Raw genomic sequence first — 24,027 nt, 5'->3', positions numbered from 1 at the left:
TATGTGTGTATATATGTATCTGATATATATGCGTGTGTATATAGACACATATTTTGTGTATACATACATATTTTCATCATCATTATTTTTCATTGCAAAAAGCTGAGAGATAATATAAGATCATAGTTTTAAGGTTTTAAACAATATAATATATTAACATTTGTATACAAATATGGCAGATACTACTCATCTTCTTGAAAATATCTATTTTGAACCCTTCTTCTATTGGAGATAGGAATTTATCCATATTTCTTCATCCAATTTCTAATGTGACTGGTAACTTGTTTTCAAGTTGACTGTATAATAACGAGCTCTAACTTGTAAATGATATAAGTTCACAACTTTGGCACAAATGCAGTTGAAACACATTAAAAAATCAGAAAATAAACGGTTTCAATATAAAAAGTTTTACTTTTTTCTTAGGAAGTTAACAGTTTAGATAGTTAAAAACTGACTTTGGCTTCATGAAATTTATAAACAAAATATTAGTTTTTGTTGCATTTTAAATAGCATTAACATTATATTTAATATTCATAAATTTTCTTTTAAGAGTAGGTGGCAAATAAATTATGAATGCATCTAATATTTATTGGCATCCATAAGGCAATTAACATTGTACTGAATATAGGAAAATAATCTGAGTCATTTACTTTCTATTTTTCCTTCTTTATTAATACATGTACAACATCGAATAATTCCAATATTAAGCCAAAAAATTCATACATAAAATGCTTCCATGAATAATATCTATTTTTTGGTAAATTCTCTTTCAGACATTATATTTTAAAATCTATAAAATACTTATTTGGCTGAGCACAGTGGCTCACACCTGTAATCCCAAAACTTTGGGAGACGAAGGCGGCAGGATCATTTGAGCCCAGAAGCTTGAAACCAGCCTGAGCCACCTAACAAGACCCTACCTCTACAAATTTTGTTTTAAAAAATTAGCTAGACATGGTGGAGCACGCCTGTGCTGCTTGGGAGACTGAGATGGCAGGATTACTTGAGACTGGGAGGGCAAGGCTGCAGTGATTTACAATTGTGCCACTGCACTCCAACCTGGGCAAAAGAGTGAGACTCTGTCTTAAAAACAAACAAAGAAACAAACAAAAAATAGTTATTACATTTCTCATCCTAGAAATTGGCATTCTTTCTTACCAAAATAGGCTAAGTAACACAGGGCATTTTGTGCCACATAGCTCATTCACTCAGGTTGATGATACTTTAAACAATTTATGAATGGTTCATTGGCACTACTTCCTGAAAGCAAAATTTCTCAATCGATTATAGTTGCTGCATGGAAAATATATTTGAACATAAAGTAAGCCTATGGATGTACACCTATTTTCTAGTAAAATAAAATCTATATGCAGCAGATCAATATTTCTAATGGCAGAGAAACTATGGTCTTGGGCCATGAGAATGAAGGCTACAAGCCCTTCAGGGCACACACACCTAACATACAACAGGATGGATATTTATTTTATTCTTGATTTAAATTCAACCAGTACTCTTATTAAAGTATCTTAGCAGTTTAAATAATATTCAGTGAAACTATGAGATAATTTAATGGGGAAAGGATAATAATTTATTGTGTGTATTATGCACTCTACCATATTAATTTCATTTACTCCTCCAATACCTCCCTAAAACAGATTAATTACCATGATTTTTAATGTTGAAAAAAACTGAGGAACACTGTTGTAAGAAATGAAGCTGGTAAATGTAGAGGAATAATCTTTACACTGTTGTTCAAAAGCACTATGAGATGTTGAGATCATAGCTAACATATTTAAAAGCCAATAGCAAAAATTGGATGATAAGGTGTGATCCACAAGTCTTAGAAACATGACCCATTCCAAATCACCAGAAGTGGCATGCACTTCACAGGACATATCCATTACCATTGGAAAGGAGGTAAAACACCCACTTATGCCCTTTGTTTTTCACAGTTGTTCTGTCACTGATGCATAGTTTCCATGTACTTCTCCTGATTTATTCTCTACCTTCTCTCCCCATCTTGGCCCTGGAAGGCTGGACGATAAGGATACGTCAATAAGCCTTTTAAACTTCTGGTGTATGATTGGATTTGGCCAATGGGTAACACCACCAGCAGATTAATACAGAGCGAAAAGACCCTTTGAGATCAGCATGGACTAACTGCTTCCCTTAACTAAACGTCTTACCATGCACTCCCTTCTCACTCTAGGCTCAGGTAACTGAACCTCCTCTCACACTCTTTGGTCTGTAGGTGATAAAAGCTCTCACTCTTACTATCCCTTATGGTTTTGCTATGCATACTATTTCTCTAATAAACAATCTCCTTATTAATATTTTTTCAACTTATGCAATATCAATAACTATTTCTTGTCAGGATATTGACTGACACAACGGCTGATGAAATCTTGAAACTCTCCTGGTGAATAGAAGATGGCTATCAGAAGAACATCAGTGAAAGAGTGTTTCTAGTTTTGTGCTGTTCTTCCATATAATTAACCATGTTTCTTTATTCTTTTCTTTTTTTAGGGAAAGGGGATATGTTTGATAAAAACTATATTGCTTCGGTCCATGAAAAATTAATGTTTCCAATGGAAAGACAATATTCAAATATGAAGTGTTTTTAAATGTTGAACTCACAGGTTTATCTAAACATTTCTAATACTAGAAAATTTATTTCTGCAAAAATAAAGGTCTGTAAACATCAATTATTATTGACTTCCCTGTCTAAAATTGTAAACATCTCCAAATCCTTAGTTCTATAACATTTAAACATGAGAAAGTCACGGAAAACAAAGAAACTAATTCTTTTTTCCTGCATTCCACTCCAATTACAACTTCTTGAAAGAGTTATCTACAATTGATTTCCCTCTTTGACATTTCCCATTTGCTCTTAAAAAAGAGTGGCTTCAGAATTCTGCCCTACCACTCCATAAAAAGTTCTCTCTCCAAAATCATCAAAAACCACTTTTTTGGCTTTTTCCAATTTATATTTTTTAGGCCCTCTCTTATTTGATCTCTCAGAAACATTTCAACCTGTGAATATTTTGAAACTAAAGGATTTTTGCCTTTAAGATCCTCAGTCTCTTGTGACCCCGCTATGTCTAGGACCACATCTTCTCAGTGTCTTCAATGTCTGCTTTTTTCTAAACGGTCTTTTAGCTGTTCCTTCAGGTTCTGCCTGCCACTTTATCTCTTTCCTCTCTCTTTGATCTCATCTACACCCACAGCTTCAATAATCATACGCTGATGGCCATGCATCCTTATATTATCTTATTTTAGCTCTCTCCTGAGCTTTATATATACACTTCCAAACACATTCTGAACATTTTCATGTGCATGGGTCACAGCTATCATATACAACACGTCTAAAACTAAAGCCACATCTTCCCCCAACATGTTCTTCTCCTATTTTCCCTAGCTTAAGCAATGGCACATGAGCTGACCTGATGTCCAAATTAGAAAGTTGGAAGTCTTTCTTTCTTTTTTTTTTTTCTTTTCTTGATTAACAAAAACCACTCAGACTACATTCTCTCCCTTTTACTTTCTGGAAGGAAGAGAAGGACATAATCAATGGCAAATGGTAGTTGGAACAAAGCAAGATCAAGAGCCAGCTTCACATTCAGGAGAGAAGGCTGTACCTCCTCCTTGTGCTTCTGGTGCCCTGTGTGTTCAGAACAACTTCTCTAGTAGCAAACTATAGACATGATCCCTGAAAGCACAGTCTTGGAAGTCACTGCTGATTCCTTTCTCTTCCTCATCACCTGACCATCCCTTAAGTCTATTAATAATCTTTACCTTAAAGTCTAATTAATTGCTTTGTATTTGAACTGTGACATCTCCTAACCAGTCCCTTTTCCTCACTCCAATCCATCTCATATCCAACTTAAGTGCCGTTATGTAGCACTGGCATGGTGGCATGGGGGTGAGGATTCTGCAAGATGTGGGTCCCGCTTCACTCTCCAGGATTCTTTCTACATTTCCAACCACAGGCTCTGCTCTAGCAACACAAAATATGCTTCACTCTAACGACTTGTTCTCTGCTCCTGGAAGAATCTTCACTTCACTTGAATCCAGATCTCTGCTTTATTCATCCAATCACTATTTGTCTTTCCAAGTTTGGCTGTGTAATCGCTCCTTTCGTGAAAATGTAAAGACTCCCTAGCACCATAGAGAGTTCCATATGTGCCTTCTAACACAAGGGGCTTGTCTCTGTCATAGGATTGATCATATAGTGTTCCTCACTTTCACTGACTAGCCTCCTTCACTAATGTATAGCACATCTTCTGCCTGAGCTCTGACAGTGTCATATCTATCTGTCTCGTCAATATGTAACATAGTATGTGGCATCAGTTAGGCTCTTAATGATGTTTGTGAATAAATGAATGAATGAATGTGAGTTTACAAAATGATTGGTTTCCTATTCTAAACCAATAGGAAAGCCCCCAAAGACTGTTATATCTTCAAATGTTTGGTGAATTTTGACCACTAAATTCTCTTATTCTATAATTTTGTTCTAGAATTTTGTCCCCCATCTCTTCGTAACATGGGCTTATTTCCCTTTTGGAACAGAACTTCATAGGACTAGGCAAACTCCATTTTTCCAATGAATGCCTAGCATTATAAGGACACAGTATTTCCCTAAGCTTCTCTTTAAATAGCAGTCTTATTTGAAGCCAAATATCATATGGGTATATTGAACTTAATATGATTTCTATCAGTCAAATTACATTAGAGCTCTGATGGGAACAGGGATAAGTAATTTGGCAGGCTTTCTCTTTTCTATTCACCTCCATTTGCTTACCTTGCTTCTAAGAAAAGATTATAAGACCTGACAGGTTGACTTTATCTCAGAGAGAATATATAGGTAAGAAATAACAGGGAGTTAGAAAACCAATTTGTTAGTCTGAACCAGGAAAATAGTTTCACTGATTTAAGGCTAAAGCCTTTAAACATCCCAAGGTCATCTCTCTTTTCTTTCATTCATCTTTACTCCTCTTCCAATTGTTTCACATTTCTAGAGGTCCCATACTACACAGGTCCCTGAACTAGCCCTTGCTTTCTTCCTTCCATCTTTCCTTCCTTCCTTCCCTCCTTTGCTTCCTTCCTTCCTTCTCCCTTCCCTTCCCTTTCCTTCCTTCCTTCCTTCTCTGTCCCTCTCTCCCTCCTTCCCTTCCCCACTTCCTCTTTTCCTCCCTTCCCCTCTTCCTTCCTTCTTTGTCTCTCTTTCATTCTTCTCTTTTTTTTTTTTTTTTTTTTTTTTTTTTTGAGACAGATTCTCACTTTGTCTCCCAGGCTGGAGTGCAGTGGTACAGTGGCACAACAATCATAGTTCACTGCAGCCTCAAACTCCTGTGCCCAAGAAATCCTTCCACCTCAGCATCCAGAGTAGCTTGGACTACAGGCATGCACCAGCACACCTGGTTATTATTATTATTGTTGTTATTTTTGTATAGATGGGGTCTCACTATGTTGCCCAGGCTGGCTTAAACTCCTGAGCCCAAGGGATCCTCCTACCTCAGCCTTTCAAAGTGCTGGGATAACAGGCCTGAGCCACTGCACCCAGACTCATTCAATGTTCCCCTCTTGTAGTTACATTTCAAACTGCCTTTTACTATTCCAAAAAGTATGATCATTAACATATAATTTATGGACCACTATCACTGCAGCACTTATCCAAAAATATATACGGTATAATAAAATATAAAATAAGTAAGGAAGCAAGCAAATAACTAAATAAAATGTTAGGCGTTTGGACACCACCATGATTATGTACTCACTTTAAGATGTGTGTAATTACTTCTTACCTAACATTCTTCCTTCCCTACCTGACATTGGCTTATTATACTAAAAATCAAAGGTACTGAATACAAAGCTTGGGATTTTACATGCATTTGCTCAAATCGTCACAGTCTTGTAAGTTAGGTATTACTGAATTCATTACCTGGATGACAAAACAAAATTGGCAGGGCTCAAACAACTTCCCCCAAGACTGCACACATAGTAAGTAACAGGGATGAAATTCAAACCCATGTCTCTAGGATACATTATCCCATGAACTCCTAATGACATGACATTTACTCAGGTAATGATCCAGATCCAACTCTTAATTATATAGATCTATTAAAATCAACATTTGTCACTTGATCAAAAAGGAAATATCTATCAATATGCCCTTTACTTGAGCCATCTTCACGAACCTTTGTGGTAGGAAGAAATTCTAATTGAATTTCTTCAATCCACTTCCATAAACACGTTAATGAGATAAAAACATGTAATGGCATCTTCCATATGAATGACTCCGATGTAAATGGAAAAGGAAATAGATAGGTTTAACAAAAATTAGCATGACCGCAAACAGGGTGTTTCTAGAAACACTAAGCAGAGGACAGATGCCTTGTTTTGCAACATAACACAGAAAGCTGTGTTATTAACGATACAATCACAGTAAGGCTCTAGAGAACTTCATTTTATCTGTGGAGCCTTCTCTCTCATTCTAAAGCAGCATTCCTTCCCTGACACACTGAGTTAGTGAAAATAACTCACGGCAGATGAGTTCATCTTCACTGAAGTGGCAGTCAGGCACTCCATCGCATAGCAGGAGGGAAGGGATACACTCATCTGTAGAGCACGGGAACTCCATGTTACTACAGAGTGGAGGGGTGGGGCTGAGAGGACAATCCATTTCATCAGATCCGTCTGTGCAGTCTTCATGTCCATCACATTTCCCTGAGAGAGGGACACATTGGAGTGTGTAGATACAAGAAAACTGATCAGCTTCACAGGGTGATGGCTGTGCTGGGACAGGACCTAAAAAAGAGAGCAAGTCAAGTCATGTTGGCATTAGGGAATTTCCCTCCATCCAGTGTTGGGACATTACAGGTTGCATTTACTACTGTATAAAATGAATTTTGTTAATCAAAGTAAATTAATTTCCAATTAGGATTAATAGGAACCCCACAAAACAGGCAAATGTGATTCAATAATATGCCTTATCATAATGTCAGGAACATAAAAAATTATTTTAATTTCAATAATTTGGGGGGAACAGGTAGTTTTTGGTTACACTGATAAGTACCTTAGTGGTGATTTCTGAAATTTTGGTGCACCTATCACCCAAGCAGTGTACACTGTACCTGATATATAGTCTTTTAATCTCTCACCACATGCCGAATCTTTCTCCTTGAGTCCCCAAAGTCCATTATATCATTATTATGCCTTTGCATCCTCATAGCTTAGCTCCCACTTATACATGAGAACATACAATATTTAGTTTTTCATTCCTGGTTTACTTCATTTAGAATAGTGGCCTCTAGCTCCATCCTAGTTGCTGCAAAAGACATTATTTCATTCCTTTTTTATGGCTGAGCAGTGTTCCATGATGTATATATACTGCATTTTCTTTATCAACTTGTTGATTGATGGGCATTTAGGTTGGTTCCATATCTTTGCAACTGTGAATTGTGCTGCTATAAACATGCATATGGATGTGTCTTTTTCAAATAATGACTTTTTTGGGGGCTAGATACCCAGTAGTGAGATCGCTGGATCAAATGGCAGTTCAATTTTTAGTTCTTTAAGGCATCTCCATACTATTTTCCATAGTGGTGGTACTAATGTACATTCCCACCAGCAGTGTAAAAGCGTTTCCTTTTCACCACATCCGCACCAACATCTATTGCTTTTCGACTTTTTAATTATGGCCATTCTTACAGGTACAATATTTTTTAAAAAGGCATCATTGACATGGAAACTGACACCTTCAAATTAAAAAAGACATTTTGATTTCTATGCGTTCAATTGGACTATTAAATCAGATTGTGCTCGAGAGTAAAGATACTTTCATGCAGTAAATTAGCAACTTTGGAAAGATGCACTCACAATTTTAGAATTTAAGGGAATTGTTATAATATCAGAGTATCATTTATTTACTGTCTCTTAGTGGCCCCCACCCAGGGAATCTGGCTCTTGAGACCCTGGCCAGGTTTGAGCCACAGACGTAGAGATCTGCTATGGTTTTGTCACACTGCACTCCGTCCTTGAATCTTCATCACAGGTCAAAGGCCATGTGCTGCCATATCTAAAGCCAGATAAAATCATAGTGTAATCTAAGATGTTACACTAGGAATCCTGAAGATAGCCTGCTTCAAATCCAACCAACTCATTTTACAAATGAAGACCCTGAAGCCCACAAATTTTAAATATCCAAAGACTCAATGCTAGTGTAATAAACTTTGGTTACATGAAACTTTTCTGCAGCAAATGTTTGAGTCCACATTAAGCCAAACTTAAAGCACAGGCTGACTGCTGAGTGTTGACTATCTGATGTTTCTAAAGGTCAGAGAAGGTATGTGAATATATAGGACTTCACTAATTGGTGATTAGTGGGATGCTTCTTACACTATATTGTCTCTGTGCTAGTTAGTGAGGGACTCAACAATATATTAAGGGGAAAATATAGAGCCAGGTAACAATGGAGGCCAGTTCAGTAATGGTTTATTTTGTTTTCTTGACATTTTAAACTATTTTTATTTATAGGTTGTATGAGAATAATTTGTATTATTTGTAAAGATGATATAGTGAATTCATTTAAAAAATGAGATTTGAAAGTCCCTCTCCCTCCTCACTAAACCAATAGTGAAGATATATCTAGGAGGAATTTAGACTCTGACCCTATGACTAAAGTCATGTATCTGGGATACATGTGGCTGTGCTTAGGAAGCCTATGTTCGCAGAAATCAGTATATTTAAGTAGGAGATAGATAAATGTATGACTTGGAGACATCGCTATCATGTTTTAATCTAACTGCCTGAGATCACAGCAGTATACAAAATTACAAAGTTCCAATGTACAAATTATAAATTCAAACTTTGAAAGTAAATTGGATTTAAATATTTAAACTTTTATATATAGCTCTTCTGGTACTGGACCATGGTCAAATAAATAGTTTATCTGCAAACTTTTCATCAGATTAATCTCACACTTAAGAAGGACAGAAATTATTTTTTTCTAAAGTATTTTACGCATGAAACTTTCATCTTTATGAGCTCACCAAAGGTCGAAAAGGTTTAACAAATTCTTTGCGTGTAATAAGAATCTAGAACCAACTTTAGTAATATATCTATGACTTAGCTAAGTCTTAAAAAAAATGAGGAAAGCAATGTTCTGTATTTGAAAACAAACACAGACTTCTTTTTGTTTGTTTGTTTGTTTGTTTTTGAGACGGAGTCTCGCTGTGTCGCCCAGGCTGGAGTGCAGTGGCCGGATCTCAGCTCACTGCAAGCTCCGCCTCCTGGGTTTACGCCATTCTCCTGCCTCAGCCTTCCGAGTAGCTGGGACTACAGGCGCCCGCCACCACGCCCGGCTAGTTTTTTGTATTTTTTAGTAGCGACGGGGTTTCACTGTGTTAGCCAGGATGGTCTCGATCTCCTGACCTCGTGATCTGCCCGTCTCGGCCTCCCAAAGTGCTGGGATTACAGGCTTGAGCCACCGCGCCCTGGCCAAACACAGACTTCTTATGTTTCCCAGTTCCTATTCAGAATGATGTGTGTGTGTGTATGTGTGTTTCTCTATATTTTTTTCTTACAGTGGATATGCAAAAATAAAAATTTCTCCTTTTGGAGATAGCCATTGCATTAAATGCCAATTTTTTTTTTTTTTTTTTTTTTTTTTTTTTTTTTTTTTTTTTTTTTTATTGAATGATACTCAGAACTCACTTGTTCTAGACCCTTCTTTTCAAAGACTCTGTTGGGCTTGTCCTGCCTATAGTGCATACTGGCTTGTTGCCCGGCTTCCTCCATCCACATCAAGGTGTCCATTCCCCCAGCTGCTGGGAGGTTGCCAGATGACAGCTCATGTTTGAGTCAGGCTCCAGGAATTGCCCTCCAGAGTTACATCTCCTCCTAGGAACAGCTCCATTCATTGGCCGGTGAGTTGGAGATAAGATGGCTCAGGGCCTATGCCTCAAGGTAAGACATCTACAAAGAGCCAGTGCAGCTCCAGAGCTGCCCATGGTATCGGCGGAGCCTCTTACTGCACCTGCATCACAGCTAAACCCCACCTGCCACCAGGCAGATGCCCAGTTCTGTTTCCTCCCCTCCTTTGCAGGGATGTTCCTGAGACAATTTCTAAGAAATCTCTGATTTAGAGTGTGCCTTAAAGTCAGCTTCCCAGGGAACCTCACTTGTAATACTCTCCAAACATAAAAATGAATCTAGTTTAAATTAAATCTGCTCTGAATTGCTCCTCAAGTTTTCTAAAGAAATATTTCTGATGTAGGAAGAACATGACTTTGCTTCCTACGGAGAGTCTAGGTAGTCTCTTAGCCAAGAGCAGTCTTTCATTCACTCCATATTTATTTTGTCTCTTGTTTTAACCTAATGAAAACTCTGTATTCTACTATAAATCCACACTTTTTGACATAAGTGGTTTCCTTTAGGTAATCAAATAAAGTAATACTCCTGGAAGATGTACTATGTTTATCCTTTGACTTGGATGCACTCTGCCACATACGTGCTTTAAGAAGTGTGGCTGGATGGTCGTGGTGGCTCACGCCTGTAATCCCAACAGTTTGGAGGCTGAGGTGGGCAGATCATCTGAGGTCAGGAGTTCGAGACCAGCCTGGCCAACATGGTAAAACCCCGTCTCTTCTAAAAATACAAAAATTAGCCTGGCATGGTGGCACATGCCTGTAATCCCAGCAACTCAGGAGCGTCAGGCAATCAATTCATTTGAACCCAGGAGGCAAAGGTTGCAGTGAGCTTAGATAGTGCAACTGCACTCCAGCCTGGACAACAAGAGCAAAACTTTGTCAAAAGAAAGAAAAAAAGAAAGAAAGAGAAAGAGAGAGAGAGACAGAGAGAGAGAAAGGGAGAAAGAAAGAAAGAAAGAAAGAAAGAAGAAAGAAAGAAAGAAAGAAAGAAAGAAAGAAAGAAAGAAAGAAAGAAGAAGAAGAAAGAAAGAAGAAAGAATCAAGCAACAAGAAGAAAAGAAAAGAACGAAGAAGAAGAACCGAATAAGAAAAGATAAGAAGAAGAATAAGAAGAAAATCAAAGAAGATGAATCCGAAGGACTACCATCCTAATTCCTCCCGTACTTAAGTGCCTTCCTTTGACCTTCATTCGCCTTCTCGTCGCTCGCGCTCTTCCGCTCTCTCTCCTTCCTTCATCTTCCTTCCTTTTTCCGTGCTTTCTTTCTTTGATGGATGAATTAACCATAAAGTGTATCTCATATGGCAGTTTGCAGTTGATTTATTCTTTACATTTTGGAGCTGATAATAATATACAATTCCTTTAACTCTGTAAAATAAGAACAACATTCATTGTTCTCTTTTTAACACTCTGAAAAGCCTCAGCACTACCTTAAATGCATGTTACTAGTGAAAGAAGCCAGTCTGAAAAGGCTACACGCTATCTGATTTCGAAGATATGACATTCTAGAAAAGGCAAAATTATGGAGACAGGAAAAAGATCTGTCAGGAATGATGCGGTGGGAAGTAGGGCACGGAGGAATGAAAAGGTAGAGCACAGGAGATTTTCAGGGCGGTGAAACTAACTATATGTATTGTATTATAATGGTGGATACATATCATTGTATGTTTGTCAAAATCCATAGAACTTTCAACACAAAGAGTGAAACTTAATGTATACTATGGACTTGGGGTGACAACAATGTGCCAAAGTAGGTTCATCTCATTGACTGTAACAAATGTACCACTCTGGTGCAGCATGTTAATAGCGGGGAAGACTATGAGGGTGGGGGCAGGGAGTATATGTGAAATTTTCTTCTCAATTCTGCTGTGAACCTAAAACTGCTATAGAATATAAAGTATACACATACATGCACATAGAGACATACACACACTGTATATATACATGTATTAGCTTTGATATATAAAAATAACAATATTGGTGGTGAGATATCTATCTATAGATCTGTCTTCTGAAAATTTGAGGAGCAATTCAGAGGAGATTTAATTTAAACTAGATTCATTTAGAGTGTTATAAGTCAGGTTCCCTGGGAAGCTGACTTTAAGGCACACTCCAAATCAGAGATTTCATAGAAATTCTCTCAGGAACATCCCTGCAAAGGCATAAGACAGATCTATAGATAGATATCTCATCACCTATATATGTATTATATATGAACATATACACATATAAAATATATAGACATATATAAAATATGTCTATATATATTATATATATCACCACCAATATTCCTTAGAACCTACATTGTAACCAACACCTCATGTTTGGTGATTCTCTTAAAATTTCTATGTTCTAATTTCTCCAAATTTATTTGAGAATGTAGCAATCCAGCAAGTAAACGCATAACACTTTAATAAATGTACTGTGCCTTGATCAAGCACATTGATCCATTTCTTACTACGCCCAGTGAGCTGCTTGGTCAGGTTGCTAAAAACCAATGGCATTGAGGTGCAAGGCTGGTGATTGTGCAAGGGAAATGCTTTCAGGTCGGTCCCGACAGTAGTTAGCCTCCTTGGAAATTCATGTTGTCATTCATTACTTGAGACAGTTACTGTGCGGAAGAGCCTAACATGCTCAGTGCAAAAATAAAACTTAGATCAGGAAAGCAAATGAAAATAGTACATTCTGTGTTGATAGTGTCGTTTGCGTATACCCCAAAGAGTACCATCAGAAAGGATGAAGGGGTGTACAAAAGAAATGTAGAGGGGCACTCAGAAATGTTCGTGACTGTGATGGAGGAAATAAAGACATTCCAAAAAAATGTTGATTCATCTTGACAAGATGACTCATTATATATCTTAAGGGTGTTTGTTTGTTTGTTTGTTTTTGTTAAGTCAACAGTTTTCAAGCTACATCTGATTAGGGGTATTATACAGACCTAACGCTGGGGTGAGAAGAACAAAGAGATTCATATGAAAGCTTAGTTTATATGCTTTAGGGAGTGTTTCTCAAAAGGAGGAGCCCAAGTTTCAAGTGTGTTGGAATCAACAATAAAATGTGTCTCATGCCATTGTTTGCAACTGATTTATTCTTTGTATATTGGAGTCGATTCAAGGCTGTACCAGCAATAAAGTTACTCTCACTCACTTGTATGCCACCAAACATGCTTCCTTCAGTAAGGAATAAGGGTGTGCATTCACAGCTATATATACAGCTACACATATTTAGACATACTTTATTTATATATACTAATATTGGTACACATAAATACCAATATTGGTATTGAGCTATCTATCTATCTATCTATATCTATCTATCTATATCTATCTATCTATCTATCTATCTATCTATCTATCTATCTATCTATCTATCTACCTATCTATCTATCTTGTACCAATATCCCTTACAACATATATTTCAGTCTGTACATCATATTTGATACTTTTCTCTTAAAATTTTAATTTTTTAATTTCTCTAAATCCCTTTTAATATGCAGTAATCCAATGCTTAAAATGTACAATAAAATGTTTACCCTGAAATTGTACATTATTCAATATATACAATTTCACTCTCTTGTCTTTGCATTGTGCAAGTAATGTGACAAGCACATAAACATCAGCTAGCATGGGTTTCAGCAGAAAACAGGTTAAGAAACGTTGCTTTAGGCCAGGCGTGGTGGCTCACGCCTATAATCCCAGCACTTTGGGAGGCTGAGGTGGGCGGATGACTTGAGGTCAGTAGTTCAAGATCAGCCTGGCCAACGTGGTGAAACCCTATCTCTACTAAAAATACAAAAATTAGCCAGGCATGGTGCCATGCACCTGTAATCCCAGCTAGTCCTGAGGCTGAGGTGAGAGAATCACTGGAACCCAGGAGGTGGAGATTGCAGTGAGCAGAGATCGCGCCATTGCACTCCAGCCTGGGTGGCAGAGCGAGACTCTGTCTCTAAATAAATGAATAAATAAGAAATCTTGCTTTAGAATTTAGAGAATTAGTGTACAAATTAGTTTTGAGAAAAAGGATTCTGAAGCAACAGAAAATCCCACAATCAAAGCTATACTTGTGCTTTGTCAGGAAATTGTAATTACATCACTATTATAGCATCTTCACCAGGTCTTTACTCATGTTTTGCTCAAAATTGTGACTCAAATAGAGCTTGGACACTCCAAATCATATTGGACAAGTTTTAACCTCTCTTTGAGAATACACTGACATCCTAGTGCCCAACAGAGTAAATGGCATGAAGTATCGGTTCAATCAATATTTCTTACATTGATGAATAATACATCAATGGTTTAAATAGGAATTGTACTTTTCTTGACAATTAATATGAAGTTAGATAATCAAAATGGATGAACTGAAGAATTCTTTCATTGATTTCATTGACTCTTTCCATGGACTAAATCATAAGTAGTAAAAGGATAGATCAACAATATAGAAACTGGAAAGCCCTTTAAAAAATAAATTTTCTAATATATTTGAATATAAACATATTTAAGTAAAGAATTCTGTCATTTATTTCATATGCATCCTACAGGTCTTTACCAATTGCTTCAGAAGTTTTATGTGATTTTACATAAAGGACTTTTGCAAATGATGTTGTATATGCATGCATATATATATATATATATAAAAGAATAAACCTGCCATTTTTTTTCTATAGATCTTATGAGAGCAAAAGAAAATATTTAAGAAAAGAAAAACACCTAGGATAAGGGATTTAGGAACTGGCATTTAGGAACTTTGACATTTGTAGTAACCAAGACATGTCTCTGATTACCATCACTTCACTTTGTGCTATGCAGACAGTTCCAATCCCTGACACTGTGGGTGTTTCTTTGTCCTCCCACAAGATGTTAAGTTTCATTGTTCATTTAACCTTTGCATAGCAGTAGAAACACATTTCTTATAGCAATAAAAATTATTTCACACTGATAATTTGCAGTGAAATTCAATGAAATGTTCTCATGAATTTCATGCAAGTTCCATAAAAGCTTAAAGTGCCCAAGGATAATCTGATGGATTTTTATCTTTATGATTAATATGTTTAGAGAAAAGGAAAATTGTCTGTCTTGAAAGAAAAATGATATGCACGTAGAACTTCAGTTTTAAAGGAGAGAAATTATGTTGTTGCCAAATATTGTCATACTGAGTGATATAGACAGTAAAAATGCTCATTGTAAAATATAATACACCTGTTACAAATGGGTAATTGTCTCTGGGAGGCATTTTATTAACAGCATTCAAAAAGATTACAAAAAATCTACGAGGGGGAAACTATTATAATTTAGTAGCTGCAATTATAAGTACCCTTGTTTTCAGGTTATTGTGAATTATAACTCTGTGGTTATGTCTCCATAAGAGCCCCTCATAAAGTATACAAATATTAATTTCTTCTTTAGTTTAAAAAATCATCCTCTGTAATGGGGATAGAGAAAAGAATAATTTGATCTTATTTCATTTCCATATATTTAACAGCTTAAATATTCCTAGAAAGATGGAACATGGCCTCTATTTGTCTAAAGACTCAGAAAGTCCTGACATTTGAGGTAAAGTACACAGAGTGCGTGTAGTATAAGAAATCAAGAAGGCTCATTTGGCCATGACCAAAAAGTCAAAAGCCAGACAGAGAGACAAGAGTGAAGAAAACGGAGAACTTTCCAGAGCTTATGTCCAATGTGGAAGCTAACAAGTATCTGAGAAAAGATGCCAAGTACAAAGTGATAATTATTTTCCAAGTGAATAACTGCAGCTAGTTAAGGCCAAAGCTAAATAAAATCAACATAGGAGGGAGTTGGAAAAAATTCAGACTTAACACAAACATAAATGCACTTATGTTTGTATACATTATTTGTACAAATATGTGTGCATGCATCCAGAGGCAGGTTACCTGAAAGCAGGAAGCTACTCACTAATAATAGAGGAGTTTGGGAGAAGATAGCCAGGCAGTGGATGATGGGCAGCGTCATTCAGAGGAAACACGAGATTGAGGTGGAGAAGTGAAAACCCTATTATCAGGGTCCTTCCTTTCCCCCAGCACATAAAGAGGCTGCAGACTTGAAAGGAAATAGGATCTGAAGAAACAGAATGTCTTAAGAGGCCCCAAAAGAGTTATCACTTTTACCCAACATCAATATTTGCCGGGATTTTAAATAATTCCTCCATATCCATAAATAGTGATATCACTGCAAATGAATGAAATTGCATACATGATGAATTTACTGCCTTCATATAATCCCCAATAATCTAAAACGTATGTAAAAATGATAAAATATATTAAAAATATAAAAAGGAAGGGGGGTTGCTGGCCATTTTTTTTCCTGCCATGAGCCCTGGAACCCAGAGGGACCCCTGCGCATTACAGATTCATTCCTGTTTAATCATTTCCAGATGGTGCTATAGTTCCCAGTCTGACATATCTGTGTTAGCATGGCCACAATTATATGCAATGTTGGACGAGGTTGTGTACTTGGCCTAATTTAACGCTGTTGCTCACTGATAGCTCTAGTCCATATTTACTGCAAGTTTATTTAATAGCTAAAGCATTCCCCAAATCCTCAACTCTTGACTTCTAACTTTAGGCCCAGTATTATTAAATACTTTCCTTTTTTAATTCAACATTTACATTTCTTCCAGCACACATTTCCCAAAGGAAGAACTCTGCACAAAAATGGTTCTCCAATGCCTTACAGGGTTAAGTCTACCATTTTTAGTCGGTATTCAACACACTGACATCTGATTCAGACTCACTTATGCTCACGTTCTTCTCCATAAAACCCTAAAATTACAGAGGAAATAATGAATATTTCAGACTATAGGACATGCATTATATTCTTGGCTAGCTGGTGCAGACTGAGAAAGAGAAAGTCATCATTGGTCCTATGAGTGGAAAGTTGTTATTTACAGAAATTATGAGCAGGTGCTTTGGCACCAATCAATAACCAGATCTTTCTCTTAGTATAAAAGGCTGAGAATGGAGAGTGAGAAGCCATCTCTCATCACACACCATAAATATATACAATAAAAAAAATTCTAGGAGTTTTAGACAATCTATCAGTGAAGGAAGAATGTTAAATTTCATATGCACTTTGGGAACATCTGTTTTACCTGTCTTATAAAGGTCAAATGAGAGACAAATCATTTGGTGAGATGGACATTAGAGAAGACCACTCAAGAGTCAGGTATTATTCTACAGTTGTCTATTATTCTACAGTTGTCTCTAATAGATACCTTCCAGGTGCAATATCTCAACCACTCTATGATGCAACCAAATAGAACAAGCAACTGTGATACCATACCTTCCAGTTAACAGGGATCAGCACTAAAGACAAAGACAAATATAGCTATATTTAACTGAAGAGTAACTTTTGAGGAATGTGAATGAGCCCCTTAACCTAACATTTAAAGCACTGCATATGACTACATCATTATTTTATAAAACACAGAGGTTTAGACTAATTTCTGCCTTCCTAATAGAAACAACTAAATGTTATTAGATTAAATTCTGTTGGGTTATCTTGTCCCATTATATAACACGCATTCCCTGAGATTGTTGGTCAGAACAGGCTGACTCAAGTATGAAGATGTAAGCTAAAAGATGTATATGGAAACCCACAGGGCGCACATCTCACCAGCATAACATGAGTTACAACACCATCAGAAGAAGGAACATGAGTTACAACACCATCACAAGTTTAGATATTTTGGTTCTTGGACTGATCTTTAAATCCGTCAATCATGTATTTTGTGAAAACAAAACAAAACAAAAAACCCAGCCATGAGTTTGTCACCTCTTTTTTGTTTTCTTTTTCTGTCCCCCCAGCTGGAGTGCAGTGACATGATCTCAGCTCACTGTAACCTCCATCTCTCGGGTTCAAGCGATTCTTCTGCCTCCGCTTCCCAAGTAGCTGAGATTACAGGCATGTGCCTCCACGTTTAGTTAATTTTTAAATTTTTAATAGAGACAGGGCTTCACCATGTTGGCCAGGGTGGGATCGAACACCTGACCTCAGGTGTTCCACCTGCCTCAGGCTTCCTAAGTGATGGGATGACAGGCATCAGCCACTGTACCCGGAACCGGGTTATTTCTCTAATCCCATGTTTTCTATTTTGAGCAACTTTACAATGGTGAAAAATGAAGACTCATATATGTATGCACAATCACTCTTTGTTGAACCATCAATCCCACCCAGGTCCCCATTTTCAGCTATTTCTACAAATAGCAACTGGTTCTTTCTGGGTAAAATAGTCTTACACATCAATAAGATGCTACTGCAAAAAAAAAAAAAAAAAAAAAAAAAAAAAAAAAAAAAAGTCTCATTCTGGGAAAGTCTCTTTTTCTATCTGAAAAAAAAAATATTTTCTTAAAACGTAGACTATTAAGTAAAACAACGTTGCATTCTCCTATTTCTTAGACAACAAATGAACTTGTTTTTATAAAGTCTGGATGCTTTCCAGCAAACAACATATGTGTTCCAAGGAATCAGAAAAATCCTAATAAAAGTAGACTCTCTTAGCCCAAGAGAACAAAACAGGGCCAGATTGACCCTGGCTGTGAAAAGCCCACAGAATCTCTCTGACATGCTTGGCCTGGTAAAACATTTGGATGCTGAGCTTTTCTGAGTGAAAATAAGAGTCAGCAAAGGTTATAATTTCCAAAAGTGACCAGGAATTTAGGAATTGATTATTGTTTTCATATGGTTGTGAAATGACTAAGTTATCATGTTATGTTTTATTTTATATATATGTTATGCTGCATATATATTAATGCATATGTATTTATGTGACCAATGTCATCATTCACATAAAAGCCTTCATCTTTAAGACAGAGTGTTGGGACAGTGGTTTGTGTTTCATCTTTGAGCTCTGGATGAGACACTTGTGAAATTCAAGCTAATGGAATATGATTCACACTGAGAGTGATTTTTCCATGGTTGTCATTTCGAGTTCTTCTCCCTAATTCAACAAAATTCCTTCTAGCCTGATGATCAGCAGGCAACCAAGTAAGAACCACCTCCTAGTGCAACAGGCAGACTCCTCCAAAGGCTGTCAAGCAGGGAACCCAGGTTTTACTCCCTTAAGCCTGCCTGGTATTAGCATTTAATGCCATTTTCTGGCTCTAGCGTTTTTGCCTTCAAATCTAATATCCCTTCCAGGAGCAAAAAGGAATTAACCCATCTTCTGACAAACAATACAGACTTGACTTCATGACCCACAATAATAGATTTAAAATCTAATAATACTCTATAATCCAATAAGCGAATCAAGATTGCCTGATAATCATTTCCTTTCGGCTTTTATACATTTATCACTATTCATTTTAAAACAAGGCCTTATGAACCACTAACTGAACCAAAATCATAAAAATGACAATCATATTAAAACAAAGTTTTAAATAATTCATCTACAATTGTTATATTATATACAATAGATACCTACTCTATGTTATATACTGACTTGAAATTTATTTTACATTTTCTCAATCCATTCTGAAGTTAAAGATCACTCATTCTTGCCAAATCAAACTCACACACCGGGTCCTATTGTGGGGACAGGTTAGTGGGGAGGGATAGCATTAGGAGATATACCTAATGTAAATGATGAGTTAAATGGGTGCAGCCCACGAACATGGCACATGTATACATATGTAACAAACTTGCACCTTGTGCACATATAACCTAGAACTTAAAGAATAATTAAAAATAAATAAAAGAGAAAAAAAAATCTAAAGATGAAGAGAAAGTTATCCATAACCCTATCACCATATATCTATAAAAAAAAAAAGACAATGTGGCTTTTTCAATGTGGAGGAACTAAAAATGACAGAGAGCAAGCTACAGATATCAACAGTATCTTGTAAGATATACTATAGAAGAACTGCAAAGTTAAGGCTAAGACAATCTCAGAGCATGGGTTCCTGTGGGGAGGATTAAGGATAAGTTCATGAAGAAAGCAGCTTTTGCTCTGCCCCTGAAATTGGAGGAGGATTTACACAAGAGGAGATAAAGGGTTGTGCTTTCTCAGCCAGAGAAGTGGTAGGACTAAAATCATGGAGATGAGGGGATATGGGGAATGACTTGAGAAAGACAAAGGATCCTGTTTGAAGTGATCATTTTATAGACAGAGACAGACAAGTCAGTAGGTGTACTAAAGAATAAGAAACTTATTTAGTAGGCAATTAACCACTAAGCATTCTTCTCCTCTTTATAACTTGCATGAATTTACGTATTTTGATTAATTTCCCTTCTATTTGTTTTCTCTCTATTATACAACATGAAAGTATACATAGAGGGTTTATTGTTGCTGGTTAATGTTATAATTTGGCATAAATGTTGCAGAATTTTCAAGCTTAACTCTGAAAAAATGAGAATAAGAATGGCTATCATCCAGAGAGGCATGTTGTGTAAATTAAAGATGATCGAGTAACTTAATGTGACTTTGAAGTATGGAAGTATGACTTGGGATTGGAAATGGTATGCTCCAACCAGCACTTTCAATTTTGGAGGAATGACATAGGGAGTATTTGAGATTATTCATAGTGATGGCAGAGGGGTACAATTCTTCAAGCAATTACTTGAAGGCAGTGGCATTAGCCAGTCTTACCCTCAAATGTTGTCAACCTCACTTACTTCCTGCTCATGTCCCTGGTTTGGGTTTTTAACCTTACTTCTGAATTTTGGAGCAATCCAATATCCTTTCAGTAAACTTACTTTCTGCTTAAGTTAGCCCAGCACAATTCTGTTGCTTGCAATAACATATTATTTTCTCTATTGTGATAAGATAGGGGAGTGGTCTACCTTTCTGGAACTGACAACATAATTGGTACTAGAGGACTAATTTGGGAGTTGTATATGTGTGAATAAATTAGATACATCAGTTATGTGGTCATTACAGAGAGTCTGACCATTGTTATGATTGTTCTGACCAACAATCAGAAGGTCTCAGATGAGAACTTGGGCAGTAAAAAGAAACTGGGAGAAGAAAAGATGGCAACATTTATAGAACTTACTGACTGAGCTGTATTGAGAGTAAGGATATGGAGCAGTGGATAATAACTGGTTTCAAAGTGGATATTTACAAAGGTATGCACAGGCACTGAAGACACTAATGGCATTTCCTTATCATTATTCACAATCAAGAGACTTCTGAGGCCTTCTTTATCAACTGAAACAAAAGGTACAAATATCCTCACTATGAAAACATTATTGCTCATTGGCAGTAATATCTATTAGTAATGCTGAGTAAATGTGCTAATTTATTTATTTACTTTATTTTTTTGCAATGAACCATGGCCTTTGCTTTCATCCCACTGTCTAGCTGGGAGGGAGGTGGCGCTGTTGAACCTGGGGCTCACTCCTCTGACACTATGTGTAGCATCCTGCTGGTACTGGTTCACCGGATGATGCTGAGTATCTATTCTTAATATCACCTTCAGGAATGTCACATGAGAAGCCTGAAATCAACCATGCTGGGAGTATTTACACCAAATAGGCAAATGCTACAAATTGGGGCTTTGGTTAGCCCTGCTGGGTCTTGCTTATACCAGTAGTTGCCCTCTGTACATGTGGGTTTTGAATCCCACGAATATTGCATTTTCCATCTGCATTTGGTTGAAAAAACTCCACAAATAAGTGAATCTGGGCAATTCGAATCCATGTAGTTCAAGGGCAAACTGTACTTTAAACTTTCAGGTATGCATCATTATAACAGTATTTTCTTAGATTGTAAACTCCTCGAGAGCTGTAGACATTGCTACATTCCTACCTGTCTTTCCAATCCAACTTGAGGGCAGCACATAGATTTTCAACTAGCATTGACTGATGAACGGCAAACTTAAATTCAAAGACACATCCAGTAGTGAGAAGTCTTCTGCATCTAACTGCAATGACATTTCTACTTTTACCTCGCTCCTCTAACTCCCAGATCTCCTTTAACTCCCTCCTCATTCTCTCTGAATTCTCTACTCTCCCATGTCATGCTCTGTGCCTTCTTTCTGTTTCCCTAATCCTCTCCTCCAAATCTAGTCTCATATAATCACAAAATGGCAGAGTTGGAAGGAATTTAAGCAATCATCTATTTCATTTCCCCGATGACATAACATGGTCTAGAGAGTTTAAATGATTTGTTCAAAATTGGACAAGTATCTAGTGGGTCAACCATGGTTTAGACCAAGCTCTCCATAATTTTGTTCCAGCAGTCTTCTTTCCACCACTCAATACAACCACACAGAACCTGCTGGACTATTCACAAAATTCATTCTCTCTCTCTCTCTCTCTCTCTCTCTCTCTCTGTCTCTTGTTCTTGATCTCTCTTTTCCCCAAACACAAGATCCCTGCCTTTAAATAATCTGTGCTTAAGAGATTACACCTGAAAATTCTAACTTGGACTTGCTAGTCCAGCCTAGAGATACGAAAGAAGAATGGGAGTCTCTATTCATTAATGAAGTGAGAGCTATTATTTTTCAGCAGTGAAACAGAATTTGAACTACTCCCCTTGACTTTCTTATGAATTTTATTCTTTATTTTGTTTGGCACCTTGTTATTTGCCATTAACTTATATTTATCAAGTCAAGACAAAAAGGATGCCCTATGATGACATTTCTTTTCTTTAGAATCTCCATTCACTCTCTGAAGGTCTATTTTCTTTCAATTCAATAACAACAAAACCTAGTCGCGGGGGGAGGGGGAGAAAGTGCCCATAATGTTAATCTCCCAAACTGGAGTTTTCTCAGCTTTTGAACATATCATAGCACCTCTTGTTATTTACTGCCTTTATCTAAGGGAGTTTCAGATGCAGCATGTTTCGATGGGGAATATTAAGTGACATATTAGGTCACTTAAGAATGATTCTTAGGTTTTTCAAAACGATTCCTCATTTGCATGAAGTGGTTAATGCAGCTCTTAGGAAAGGCATATTGCTAAATTCTGACAATAATCATTTCATGGATGAGAAAAATCAGGTCCAATGAGTAGTAAGTTAGCATAATGAAGATTTTTTTTCTTTTTGTTGGGGAAGGGGTGGCTGAGCATGGGAAAAGTTTAATGATTATTCTGGGAAGAGAAAGAAAATGAGGCAGGGGACGAATCTCTGCTTTTCCTGCCTAAAGTTGAATGAAATGTGCTTTGTTTCTCATTTCTCTGCTCCACTGGGCTTCCATGAGACCACTTCCTAGCTGTCTCTTCTGCCCAGGGCTGCTGCCGCCACCTGGTTCAGAGGAAGGGGCACCTGGGACGGGCTGAGCTGGGCAGGTGCCCTGATCCACCATGCCTGCCATGCAGAGCCATGCCAGCCTTGAGGCCCTCCTAGGAGAGGGCCATGGTGATGCGAGGCCAAGCCTTAATGGCTTCCAGGTCCAGGGAGGGTTTCCAACCACCTTGACCTGGGGCAGGGTCCAGAAGGAAAATGTCCTGTGGTCAAGGTTGTCTGCCCGCTGTACAGAATCTAGAGCTCATGGCTCAGTGGGGTCCCATCCCAGATAGCAAACAAGAGAGACAGAAAGCAAACAGAAAGCAGTGCATAATGAAGATGTGCACCCAGTTCTTGACTATAAAGTAGGCTTCAATGCTCCCAGTTGTATTAGTTTCCTAAGGTCATAGTAACAAAGTAACACAAGGTAGATGGCTGAAAACACTAGATAGTTGTGGAGACCAGAAATCTGAATTCAAGTTGTTGCTAGGGCCCTGCTCTCTCTGCAGACTCTGGGCAGAAGCTGCTCCACTCCTTTCTCTTAGCATCTTTTTGGCTGACCATGCTGGGCATTCCCTGGCTTGTAGATGAGTTACTCCAATCTCTGCCTCCTTCATCACATGGTATTCTCTGTGTGTTTTCTCCTCTTCTTCTTCTAAAGACATTGGTCATATTGGATTAGGGTCCATCCTACTCCAAAATGCCCTTAATTCACATCTTAATTACATCCACAAAGGCCATATTTCTAAATGAGGTCATATTCTGAGGTCTTGCAAAGAACATGGATTTTTGAGAAGATATATTCTACCCAGTGTACCAGCCAACTTCTATATGGAAATAATCCACTTCCTAGCTATGGCACAATCTCCATAGGGTTGTGTCTATTGGTATTTGCCACCTTATTAAACTCCTGAC

The 24,027-nt window shown here is 37.3% G+C and overlaps 1 protein-coding gene and 1 non-coding gene across 2 annotated transcripts in view; both read right to left on the bottom strand.

Moving 5' to 3' along the window:
• Positions 1-24,027, bottom strand: part of MALRD1 (MAM and LDL receptor class A domain containing 1) — a 706,902-nt gene that overhangs the window by 127,076 nt on the left and 555,799 nt on the right. Inside the window, exon 34 of the mRNA XM_030940611.1 lies at positions 6,544-6,807. Coding sequence (XP_030796471.1) covers positions 6,544-6,807 — 264 coding nt within the window. The remainder of the gene's footprint in view (positions 1-6,543; positions 6,808-24,027) is intronic.
• LOC115900633 lies at positions 3,512-3,725 on the bottom strand. Its single transcript, XR_004060292.1, has one exon. It is a non-coding gene; the product is annotated as a small nucleolar RNA U3 (small nucleolar RNA).

The sequence above is a fragment of the Rhinopithecus roxellana genome, chromosome 11, assembly GCF_007565055.1.
Source record: "Rhinopithecus roxellana isolate Shanxi Qingling chromosome 11, ASM756505v1, whole genome shotgun sequence".
In the NCBI taxonomy this organism is placed as follows: Eukaryota; Metazoa; Chordata; class Mammalia; order Primates; family Cercopithecidae; genus Rhinopithecus; species Rhinopithecus roxellana.
This window is presented reverse-complemented; position numbering and strand designations above follow the sequence as displayed.